At 46.1% G+C, this 13373-nt stretch overlaps 1 protein-coding gene across 1 annotated transcript in view; it reads right to left on the bottom strand.

Annotated features, from left to right (window-relative positions):
• The window catches only part of LOC126262415 (UDP-glycosyltransferase UGT5-like), a 159855-nt gene that overhangs the window by 74434 nt on the left and 72048 nt on the right, over positions 1-13373 (bottom strand). Inside the window, exon 2 of the mRNA XM_049959043.1 lies at positions 9894-10158. Coding sequence (XP_049815000.1) covers positions 9894-10145 — 252 coding nt within the window. The 5' untranslated portion in view covers positions 10146-10158. The remainder of the gene's footprint in view (positions 1-9893; positions 10159-13373) is intronic.

The following is a 13373-nucleotide window of genomic DNA, read 5'->3' as shown; positions in this document are numbered from 1 at the left end:
CTAACTTCATCTCCATGGGCAAAAATTCCACGTTCTTCAGTGCGGATGCACAATTATGTCCGACCTCCTGCGGGAATCTCGGAGTAGCGAGCATGGAGGACGTGGACAGGGGCTGTGGACAGCTGGCGCTAGGTGGCAGTGCGGATCGGCCGACAGGAGTGCCGAAATACCCGGCGCACTGGCGGGAAAAACTAGTTTCCGGGTGGCGCAGTAGTTAACACAACTGCCTACTAAACATAACATTCCGGTTTCGAATCCCGGTGTGGGTCATATTGTTAGCTGGCATCACTAGTGCCGCCGGTGTGGCCGAGCGGTTCTAGGCGCTTCAGTCCGGAATCGCGCTGCTGCTACGGTCGCAGGTACGAATCCTGCCTCGGGCATGTATGTGTGTGATATCCTTAGGTTAGTTAGGTTTACGTAGTTCTATAGGACTGATGATCTCAGATGTTGAGTCCCATAGTGCTCAGAGCCATTTGAACCACTTGAGCATCAGTAGTCCTTTCCCGCTACTTTCCCTCCTCCACTTTTAATTTATACATAAATTATTACTAAACCGAGCGAGGTGGCGCAGTGGTTAGCACACTGGACTCGCATTCGGGAGGACGACGGTTCAATCCCGTCTCCGGCCATCCTGATTTAGGTTTTCCGTGATTTCCCTAAATCGTTTCAGGCAAATGCCGGGATGGTTCCTTTGAAAGGGCACGGCCGATTTCCTTCCCAATCCTTCCTTAACCCGAGGTTACGCTCCGTCTCTAATGACCTCGTTGTCGACGGGACGTTAAACACTAACCACCACCACCACCACCACATAAATTATTAATCCTTACACAATTAGTTTTTCTACCACCGAGTTACCGAAGTACGCAATAAAGTTCCACAAAACTTAAAAAAGAGTTTTGATATATCATTTAAAAGTGGATAGAAAAGCACTCCGTCTTCAGGCTACAAGTGGCCCGTCGGGACCATCCGACCGCCGTGTCATCCTCACTAAGGATGCGGATAGGAGGGGCGTGTGGTCAGCACACCGCTCTCCCGGTCGTTACGATGGTTTTCTTTGACCAGGGCCGCTACTATTCGGTCTAGTAGCTCCTAAGTTGGCATCACGAGGCTGAGAGCACCCCGAAAAATGTCAACAGCGCATGGCGGCCCGGATGGTCACCCATCCAAGTGCCGGCCACGCCCGACAGCGCGTAACTTCGATGATCTCACGGGAACCGGTGTATCCACTACGGCAAGGCCGTTGTCCACAAAAGTGGATAGAGGCTTCATGTAAATTATTACAGAAGAAAGGCATCACTATTCCTGTCAATATGTGAGTAACCAACAGCCAATTGGCGCTTGCAGAAATGTATCCTTGCAAACCCTCAAGAATAACGCTGAAACAGTCAGCAGGGCAATAGAAGCGGACTGCCTCCTCTTTTCAGCCCGTGATCGATCGCTAAATTAAGACGGCAGTGAAAATTCTGTCACGCTTTGCGCGAAAGCGTTGCGCAGTGTCTTTAGTATGTCCATCTGTCACGTCATGTCGCACTTTTCAGCCCTTATCGCATAGTCAGTAAGTAAAGATGTTGTGTCGACAAGTGGTGCCGACACAGTGTTTTGAGGGGGCCGAAATGCACGCTATACGCGCACGAAAGATGGCGTGAAGTCTGAAACAGGAGACGTAATGAATGCTATAAAGAAAAGTCCGTAGCTGCGGAAATACTTAACTTTAATCCATCCTTGTGGTACATTGCTCTTGACGATACAAGTGAGACTCTTAAGATACATGCAATGTTACAAATGGCGCCTTGCTAGGTCGTAGCCATTAACTTAGCGGAAGGCTATTCTAACTATCTGCTCTGCAAATGAGCGAGGCTTCGACAGTGTGCATCGCTAGCGACATCGTCCGTACAACTGGGGCGAGTGCTAGTAAGTCTCTCGAGACCTGCCGTGTGGTGGCGCTCGGTCTGCGATCCTGACAGTGGCGACACGCGGGTCCGACATGTACTAATGGACCGCGGCCGATTTAAAGCTACCACCTAGGAAGTGTGGTGTCTGGCGGTGACACCACAAAAGATGTCTAGACAATAGTGTCTCCCACCAAGTGTGAAGCACTGCTAAGGGGTTTAGCCCGGTGTCCTGGAGTCCACATACCATAGCTGTCACGTGTTTCTTTCTTCATGACAGTTCCCATTCGCACACTCTAGCTGCAACGAAGACCCTCAAGCAGCGTTCGATAACCCAACATACAGCACAGACTAAGTTCCCTCTGATTTCGTCATTTCACTCACGTGGACCGCTGGCTATGAGCACAAGATTTTGGAAAAGACAAATATCTGCAGACCAGTGCAAGAATTAGGCGGAAGTAACAGACGGCTGCCTTCTACGTCGAGGATTTTGGAAAGTAGCTGCCACCTACGATAAATGTCTAACTCGGAGTAGCGACAGCGGGGAGAGGTAAGTGGAAGGTATAGCCAAATGTTGTAAATAAAACATTTTTGATTTTCACTGCGGTTTCCATTTCGCGACCGATCCGAGGTAGAAAAAAAATTGTTCCGTACAAAAACACCAACGACAATATTCTGAAAAATTAAGTGTTTCTAAGTACTCATGTCTTGCAATGAAGTAAGAAAATTGAAGCAACTAATGATGCTAGATGTATCGGACATCTCATAAACAGGAATGAATCTTAAAAAGCTGAACAAGGAAAACACTGAACTAAAAAGGATAAACACAGGAAGTAAACCCATATTCGCTGCTCACCTCGTGCAAGACAGTCAAACGGCGCACAATATCGAAAAGAGCCTCGTAATTCTTCAAAAACAATAAATAAGGGATACTTTATTGATTATATGAAGAAACAGAAATTCATGTGCACTTAAAAAGTTAAGACAAAATACGTTTAACGAACAGTGGACACTACGGAAAACCAGTTTGCTGGCCATAAGCCGCCCCTTATTGATACGTACATTCTTTTAACATGCAGTTTTGTGATTAAATTCAGATGTTAGTAAACAGATCCTCATCTTTTGATGAGTACACGTTTTGTCGTAGATGCGCCAGCGCCCGCTAGAGCTGCCTGTGTTCCAACTTTCGCTCCCTCGTCCCACAGGGCGAAAGCTCGCTGTTTGACCTGGACGCATCTTTCACTGCAGATACTCCAGAATACTACTAAATCTGTGCTAAGACTTCTAGCTTTTCATTGCTAAATAGTCCAACTTACATTCCAGAACACGTCAAAATATATCCCGTTTTATTGTTAAGGCATTCCAGTACCTTTAATGTGTCAAAATTTACAGTTTTTATGTAAATGACACGACCATTTTTGTTACGACATTGGGTGCTTCATTTTTAAAGCCCCTGGACTTATACTTCCATAACTACACTCATGCTTCAAATGCCTCTGAGCACTATGGGACTTAACATCTGAGGTCATCAGTCCCCTAGACTTTTAACTACTTAAACCTAATTACCCTAAGGACATCACACACATACATGCCCGAGGCAGGATTCGAACCTGAGACCGTAGCAGCCTCGTGGTTCCAGACTGAAGCGTCTAGAACCGCTCTGCCACTGCGGCCGGCTAACTACACTCATGAAACTTCCTGGCAGATTAAAACTGTGTGCCCGACCGAGACTCGAACTCGGGGTCCTTTGCCTTTCGCGGGCAAGTGCTCTACCAAGGTTCACAGGAGAGCTTCTGTAAAGTTTGGAAGGTAGGAGACGAGATACTGGCAGAAGTAAAGCTGTGGGTACCGGGCGTGAGTCGTGCTTCGGTAGCTCAGATGGTAGAGCACTTACCCGCGAAAGGCAAAGGTCCCGAGTTCGAGTCTCGTTCGGGCACACAGTTTTAATCTGCCAGGAAGTTTCATATCAGCGCACACTCCGCTGCAGAGAGAAAATCTCATTCTGGCAACTACACTCATGTTCAGAAGAAACAAAACACCTTGAACGACTAGAGATACGACATTCATATTCACAGGACATGTACATTGGTATGTTCTGCAGAAATGATTAGCATTTCAGTCACCTCGGTTCAGCATGTGTCCTGTTGCCTAGTAGGCACAGGGTCCGCCATACGTCCTAATAATTTGTTCCACACGTACAAGGCGCGAATGGCACCCTGTGATATATCCGTCCATGCTGCATTGACCTGCTTTCAAAGTTCATCTGTGTTGGTTGGCACTGGATCACAGTGCTGCATCCGTCGTTTCGCCATATCCCACACATTTTAAATTGGCGGCAAGTCTGGTGATCTGGCGGACCAGAGCAAAAGATTGACACTCTGTGACACCAAGGTGGCACGTGTTCGTACAGTAACATGTGCTCGTGCATTGTCTTGTTGAAAAATGGCGTCTCGGGTGTTGTGCAGAAAGGGTATGGCTACCAGTCGCAGGATGTCATTCGCGTAGGTCACATTGGTCACAGTGCCCTGGACACTCTCCAGCTGTGATTTGGTTGTAACCAGTATCACCCCACACCACAAGGTCCTGAGTTGGCGCTGTACATCTTGTGTGAATGCAGTTGTTGTGGTGCCGCTCCCCCTATCTGTGGCGAACCAAAATGCACTGGTCATTTTCAAACAAACAGAACGTGGTTCCTCCGAAAACACTATCTGAGGCCATTCCCGTCCCCGCTGATGTCATTCCATACAACATTGCCGTCTAGCATGTTTCTACAAATCTGTGAGAGGTATGCAGATAAGTGGACGACGTGCACGTAACCCATGCGGTAAAAACGGCGACTGACTCTCACATCCGACAGTGTACGATGTGTGTACACAGTTCCACTGTTGCGCCAGAGCCAAGGAGGACACAGATCTGCCCAGCAATGCCACTCGGATAAGGTTTTGACCTTCGCGAGGAGGGGGTGTGGGGGTGAGGGCGGTGAGAGGAGCGGGGGCTCGGGAGGTCTCGGTGGTGCGATCTGCCCCATCTCGTCGTGTTCTACGGCCTTCCGTGAACCATTCTACACACACCCGTTGCACTAGCAAACTTCCTTCCGCAGGAACTGCAGATTCCCGGAAGAATGTATCACATTCTCTCGTCAATAACTCGCCCTCTTTCAGAATCACTGATTTGTCGGTCCGCTCCGCGCATATGTCTGCGAGGAATCTTGCACATCTGCTCAAGTCACACTGATCCATTACCTTCGGCTTATCACCAGCAACATTTTCTGTAACCATACCGTACACATCTAAAATTAAAATTTTTAAGTCCTCTTACGTAAACAATATTTAAATATCTCTTGTATCATACAGTTATAACTGAATTACATTACTTGAACGTACAATGAAGAGCCAAAGAAACTGTTACACCTGCCTCATATCTTTTAGGGCAGACCCCAGCACGCAGAAGTGCCGCTAGACTACGTGGCATGGACTCGACACGTCTGTAGGAATGCTGGAGGGAATTGACCCCTTGAATCCTGCAGGTCTGTCCATAACTATGAAAGAGTACTACAGAGTGGTGATCTCTTCTGAACAGCACAATGAATTCCATCCCAGATATGCTCAGTAATGTTTATGTTTGGGGAGTTTGGTGGCCAGCGGAACTGCTTAAAGTCAGACCGTCGAAATTCACAATGGACATGAATGGATGCAGGTGATTGGAGAGAATGCTTACGTCCGTGTCACATGTCAGAATCGTGTCTAGATGTATCAGGGGTCTCACATCACTCCAACTGCACACGCCCCATTACATAGCCTCCAACGGCTTCAACAGTCCAGTGCTGTCATGCAGGGTCCGTGGATTCATGAGATTGTCTCCATCCCAATACACGTCCATCCGCAGCTCCATGCAAACAGGGCTCGTCGGACCAGGCAACATGTTTCCAGTGATCAACAGCCCAATATCGGTTTTGACAGGCCCAGACTGGATGTAAAGCTTTGTGTGGTGCAGTCATCAAGGGTACACGAGTGGGCCTTCGGCTCCGAAAGCCCATATGAAAGATGTTTCGTTGAATGGTTCGCACGCTGACACTTGTTGATGGCGCAGCATTAAAAAAATGCAGCAATTTTCTGAAGAGCTGCACTTCTGTCACTTTGATCGATTCTCTTCAGTCGTCGTTGGTCCCATTCTTGCAGGATCTTTTTCCGGCCGCAGCGATATCGGAGATCTGATGTTTTGGCGAATTCCTGATATTCACGGTACACTCGTGGAATTGTCGTACGGGAAAATCCCCACTTCACCGCTACCTCTGAGGTGCTGTGTCCCATCGCTCATGCGGCGACTATTACACCGCGTTCAAACTCGCTTGAATCTCGCTATCGATAAAATTTGGAGAACCATCATTTGAGGATGATTGCAGAACGGTTCTGTTGCCTGCAAGATACATTGCGAGTAAGGAGCACAATTATAAGATACGGGAAATTAGGGTCATATGAAGGCACATAGATACTCATTTTCCCCTCATTCTGCACTGAAGCCCCAAAGAAACTGGTATAGGAATGCGTATTCAAATACACAGATATGTAAGACAGATTACAGCGCTGCGGACAGCAACGCCTGTATAACACAACAAGTGTCTAGCGCAGTTGTTAGAGCGGTTACTGCTGCTGTAGTGGCAGGTTATCAAGATTTAAGTGAGCCTTAACGTGGTGTCATAGTCGGTGCACGACTGATGGGGCACAGCAGCTTCGAGGTAGCGATAAAGTGGGGATTTTCCCGTACGACCATTTTCGCGAGTGTACCGTGAATATCAGGAATCTGGTAAAACATCAAATCTCCGACATCGCTGCGGCCGGAGAAAGATCCTGCAAGAACGAGACCAATGACGACTGAAGAGAATCGTTCAGCATGACAGAAGTGCAATCCTTCCGCAAACTGCTGCAGATTTCCATGTTGGGCCATCAACAATTGTCAACGTGTAACCATTCAACGAAACATCGCCGATATGGGCTTTCGGAACCAAAGGCCCACTCGTGTACTCTTGATGACAGCACGACATAAAGATTTATGCCTCGCCTGGGCCCATCAAAATCGGCACAGGATTGTTGTTGACTGGAAATATGTTGCCTGGTCGGACGAGTCTCGTTTGAAATTGTATCGAACGGATGGAAATATACGGGTACGGAGAGATCCTCATGAATCCAAGAACCCTGCATGTCAGCAGGGGACTGTTCAAGGTGGTGAAGGCTTTGTAATGGTGTGCGGCGTGTGCAGTTGCAGTGATATGGGACCCCTCATACGTGTAGACACGACTTACAGGTGACACGTACGTAAGCGTCCTGTCTGATCAGTTGCATCCAGTTTTGTCCATTGTACCGGGTGACCAAAAAGTCAGTATAAATTTGAAAACTGAATAAATCGCGGAATAATGTAGATAGAGTGGTACAAATTGACACACATGCTTGGAATGACATGGGGTTTTATTAGAAACAAAAAAATACAAACGTTGAAAAAATGTCCGACAGATGGCACTTCATCTGATCAGAATAATTAGCATAACAAAGTAAGACAAAGCAAAGTTGATGTTCTTTACAGGAAATGCTCAATATGTCCACCATCACTCCTCAACAATAGCTGTAGTCGAGAAATAATGTTGTGAACAGCACTGTAAAGCATCTCCGGAGTTGATGAGGCATTGGCGTCAGATGTTGTCTTTCAGCATCCCTAGAGATGTCGGTCGATCACGATACACTTGCGACTTCAGGTAACCCCAAAGCCAATAATCGCACGGACTGAGGTCTGGGGACCTGGCAGGCCAAGCACGACGAAAGTGGCGGCTGAGCACACGATCATCACCAAACGACGCGCGCAACAGATCTTTCACGTGTCTAGCAATATGGGGTGTTTTTTTCTTTGTTCTAATAAAACCCCATGTCATTCCAAGCATGTGTGTCAATTTTTACCTCTCTATCTACATTATTCCGTGGTTTATTAAGGTTTCAAATTTATGCTGACTTTTTGATCAACCTGTATATTCCGAAGGACTTGGGCAATTCCAGCAGGACAATGCGACATCCCACACGTCCAGAATCGCTACAGAGTGACTCCAGGAACACTCATCTGAGTTTAAACACTACCGGTGGCCACCAGACATGAATATTACTGAGGATATCTGGGATGCCTTGGAACGTGCTCTTTAGAGGAGATTTATGGACAGATTTGCAGGATTAATGGTGTCAGTTCCTTCCAGCACTACTACAGACCAGGGCGTAGCTGCTGTGACCAAGTATTGTCTCTCACATCCTTCATAGAGTCAGGATACCAGATGAAGCAGAAAACATCTGTGGCATTTGTTGATCTAACTGCCGCCTTCGACACTGTGTGGAGGGAAGGCCTTATCTACAAATTTCTCCGCATCATACCCTGCAGAACAATGGCTCGACTGATTTACAGCATGCTAAGTGATCGGAAGTTCCAGGTAATCACTGGAAGCAACATAAGTCAGGAGAGGAAGCTGAACAACGGATTGCCTCAAGGATCAGTTCTCTCACCCTTACTGTTCAACCTATATCTATCTGATCTACCTGACACTTCGTCCAGAAAATACTGCTATGCCGATGACCTGGCTCTAGCCATCAAACACCAGGAAATGAAGACAACAGAAGAGATTTTAGCCAATGACCTGTCTGCATTAGACAATTACTTCAAAATCTGGAGACTCCAACCCAGTGTGAGTAAAACAGAAGTGTGTTGCTTCCATCTAAATAACCAGTTGGCGAACGTAAAACTGGAGGTAAGTTTCAGAGGCAGAATTCTTCGTCACAACTGGAACCCAAAATATCTTGGTGTCATCCTGGATCGTACACTATGCTTCAAACAACACCTTCTTAACTTAGCTCAAAAGCTGAGGACTAGAAACAACATCCTCCATAAGCTATGCGGAACTACCTGGGGATCTTCAGCAAACACCCTGTGAACTTCAGCTCTGGGCTTGGTATACTCAAGTGCTGAGTATTGTGCACCTGTTTGGATGAATAGTCATCATACAAGGCTTGTTGATACCCAGCTGAATACGACAATGCGCATAATATCTGGCACAATCAGATCTACTCCAGTTTATTGGCTTCCACTGTTAACCGGTATAATGCCTCCTGATCTACGCAGATGTACTGCCCTTATGAGAGAATTCCACAAGATCTCCAGGAATTCTAACCTACCCGTGCATAGCGACCTGCCACTTTTAAATCGCAAGAGACTGAAATCACGTCATCCAACTCTGTGCGATGCTGCTGACATGGTTGCTAAGAATTTCAAACCTCTTGAAGAATGGAAAGGTCGGTGGGAAGCAGTGACAGATGTGCACCTGCATAACATCTTCTCAGGTGCTAAACTTCCAAGTGTATTCGACTTACCACGCAAGACGTGGTCTACTCTCAACAGAATCAGTACCAGCCATGGGCGATGCAGGGATGCTCTCTTTAAGTGGAAGAAGCTGCCTGATCCAGCCTGTGACTGCGGGGCTCCATACCAGACTGTTCACCACATTTTCAGTGAATGCAGGATTCGAGCCTATCACGGCGCCAAAGAGGACTTCCTCCTAGCAACTCCAGATGCAGTGCGCTGGATAGAAGGACTGGATATTCAGTTGTAAAGACAAACTTAAGTTTCTTGTGTGTCAATATGTACATATGTATATGTAATTTCATGATATGTCTGTATTAGCCATACGCTAAATAATAACAGACATTAGTCGAGTCCATGTCACGTTGCATTGCGGCACTTCAGCGTGCTCACGGAGACCCTACACAATGTTTGGTAGGTGTACCAGTTCCTTTGATTCTTAATGTGTTAGCGAGTTGAACAGGAAATGACTAGTAGTGGTATTGTGTGCCCTCCACCTCGCGTCGCACGGCGGATCGCGGAGTATCGATGTAGATGTAGAAGTTCTGCGCATTTGGTGCGGTTAAAAGGTGCAAATTCCAAATATTTTTGCTGGACGTAATCGGAAAGAAGTCCACTTACGTTGTTGTGCAGCTGCGGCATCCTGCCTTGGAGACTTATGAAGTTGTAGTTCTTGATGGGAGTCTTGGGCGGGTGGTGTCCGAGCACGGTGACGTTGTGCCCCCTGGCGGCCAGCTCCACGAAGAGCGGGCGGAACATGAGGAAGTGGCTCAGCCCGGGGAACCAGATGGGCGCCAGGATGTTGGCCGCCTGGCCGTCGTCTGCCAGCAGCAGGCCCGCCACGACGCTGAAGGCCACGAACCACGCCTGCATGGCGGCCGCTCACCTGAGGACACGAGCAGGCGCTGTCTTGAGCGCCTCTGCAAGAAATATGCACACAGGAAGAGAGCAAGGTCCGGCAGTGAATGGTTAGCCATACAGTTTCTGTTATTCGTATATTCACCATCCGGATCACAACCAGTTCCCTTCCGATTCTTTTCACAAATAGTTTGCCTGCAGAAACTGCATTTTTCGAAATATTCCTTACGACGGAGGACTCAATGTATCAGTCACTTGAAAGGTAATTCCTATCGGGAATCAGGAGAGCCATTTTTCAATCACGCTTTTCGGGATCTACCGGGTGATCAAAAAGTCAGTATAAATTTGAAAACTTAATAAACCACGGAATAATGTAGATAGAGAGGTAAAAATTGACACACATGCTTGTAATGACATGGGGTTTTATTAGAACCAAAAAAAGCAAAGTTCACAAAATATTCGACAGATGCACGTCGTTTGGTGATGATCGTATGCTCAGCCGCCACTTTCGTCATGCTTGGCCTCCCAGGTCCCCAGACCTCATGCCGTGCGATTATTGAAGTCGCAAGTGTATCGTGATCGACCGACATCTCTAGGGATGCTGAAAGACAACATCCGACGCCAATGCCTCACCATAACTCCGGACATGCTTTACAGTGCTGTTCACAACATTATTCCTCGACTACAGCTATTACTGAGCAATGATGGTGGACATATTGAGCATTTCCTATAAATAACATCGTCTTTCCTTCGTCTTACTTTGTTATGCTAATTATTGCTATTCTGATCAGATGAAGCGCCATCTGTTGGACATTTTTTGAACTTTTGTATTTTTTTGGTTCTAATAAAACCCCATGTCATTCCAAGCATGTGTGTCAATTCGTACCTCTCTATCTACATTATTCCGTGATTTATTCAGTTTTCAAATTTATACTGACTTTTTGACAACCCGATACATATGAATAAGAATACCTAAACTAATGAGCGAAAACATTATGAGCACCTGCTTAACAGATTGTTGGAACGAAGTGTATCACTGATACAGCATATCAGGGATCCGACTCTTTGTTGGTAGGTTAGTGGAGACATCTGGCACTAGATGTCCAACCTCAGGGAATGTAAATCGCGTAAATAACGGGTCACTGATTTGCGTACGCGGTGGTGGCGCCCGATAACGATCCAGATCGGTCCCATAGGATTTACATGTGGCGAATTTCGTCGCGAGACATCAACATGAGATCACGCTAATGCTTCTCAAACTACTGCAGAACGTTTCTGGCTCCGAGACACTATACTGTGAAGTCATCAAGCATGAAGGGGCGCAAGTGATTCGCAGCTGTCAAGAGTGTCTTCGATTACTGGCTCAGGTCCCATACAGAATGTCTCCCACACCATCAGACTGCTCCCACCAACTTGCGTCCGTGGCGTGCTGCTCGTTTCGAGCAGCCGTTCACCTCGGTAACGGCGTTTCTGGAGACGAGCGTCGACTTAGTGTAGCCTAAATGCGATTCATTCGAAGGGCTGACACGTTTCCATTGGTCGTCATTAAATATCGTGCTGTTTCATTTGCTATCCAGGATGTCAGTACCACTCTACTTTCAACCGGACTCTCACCCACAAAGGAAGCAAGACCGTACTTGTGAAGAGAGTGGACATGAAGAAAGTTACGCATTCATATACAGCACAATATGCTATTACTTTTTCTGGACGTGTCCTGCCGAATGTTTGCGTATGCCTGCAGGAGACAACAGGTGCATTTGGACCCCAAGTCCAGAAGGCGATCGATGAATACGCCAAAACACACAAGAACGTCATTATGACGTCATCAAAATCTGGAAAGCTGACTACAAACACGTACGAGTTCCTTAAAACATCTTTGAAGCCCTATCTTGGGAACAAAAGGTTTCTCCTCATCGTCGACTCTTGGGTAGGGCAAACACAACCAGAACTGTACGACGAGGTTTTCCAGGACGACGCACATTGTATCACGTGTACCCTCAAAGTTATTCCGCCGAAGTGCACACCACTAGTGCAGCCCTGTGATGTTTATTTTTACAGACAGGTGAAAAATTTCATTAAATGCTTGCAAAATCGAGCCACGTTAATTGAACAGGAGCGAGAGATTAATTCACGAGAAGATTGTATTAAAATTCGCTCGATCGTTCACCATCAGTTATCATCTCCTGTTTTCCACAATATGATTCAGTACGCATGGTTTGCGTCGAAACTAACCGCAGAAACACTCATCTTTAGAAATGTTAACGAGGTCTACTATTCGACAGATATCCTCAAAACTCGCTGCTCGTGTAAAAAATCGGCATTTATTCGATGCGCAAATTGTTCAAACATCTTTTGTTTCGAGTGTTCTTATGACAAATATCATTCAGGCTCTTGTGTAATTTTGGAATCCAGCGAATAAACATATCATTATTCATAGTCTTCACAATATGAATATTATTCTCCCATGCACACAGTTTTCAATATACAATACGAACGCATATTTGAAGGAAATAATTTGGTTGGAAAAGTTGAAAATGTTGAAAAAACAAAAGTTTTCAATTTGGATGTCATTGCATTTTTTGAAAACTAAAAGCAAATAGATACTTTGAAAATACTAAGCACGAATTGTTACCAATATTGCATCGGCCACTGCGCCATTAGGTTCAGTGAGCGGACGCATGGGTATTATATACCGTAGGACTGAAAGTTTCGGAGCGTTTCTCTCGTGAATGGCTGGCCATCTGGCCGTATGGCTGGGGCATTGTAACTCTATGGGGAAACATAACGCGCCGTCTCACTCCGAACTTTTTTTCCCAACCCTGGGACTCCCCTTGTTAGTAAATTTCCAGTTCTATGCCAAAAAAGACGAACTATTGAACGATTACCTTTCGTTTTTAAATTGCTTCTTTGCATTTAGTTTCGTCCGACTGTACTGTATTTCTTTGCGTCGAAGTCATAGGGAGATCATTACCAGACTTTATACACTCGCTTTCCAATGAAGGCATTTACTTTTGCTACCTTCCTTAATTTAATGCTTTCGATATCATAGTTCAACTTTGAGAATAGTTCTACATAGCACTGGAATACTGTGTGAAAGCCTGTGGTGCGTCATAATTATTTGCGGTGGACTTATTAAAAATTTGCCCACTGTCCTACGACACTAATGTTACACCAGAATTATAAAAAAATCACAGCTTACCATTTCAAAGACCGTCGAACAGGTCCAAGCGCTCTCTGCACACG

The sequence above is a fragment of the Schistocerca nitens genome, chromosome 6 (assembly GCF_023898315.1).
Source record: "Schistocerca nitens isolate TAMUIC-IGC-003100 chromosome 6, iqSchNite1.1, whole genome shotgun sequence".
Classification (NCBI taxonomy): Eukaryota; Metazoa; Arthropoda; class Insecta; order Orthoptera; family Acrididae; genus Schistocerca; species Schistocerca nitens.
The sequence above is the reverse complement of the archived record's forward strand: the minus strand, read 5'-3'. Positions and strand labels throughout refer to the sequence as shown.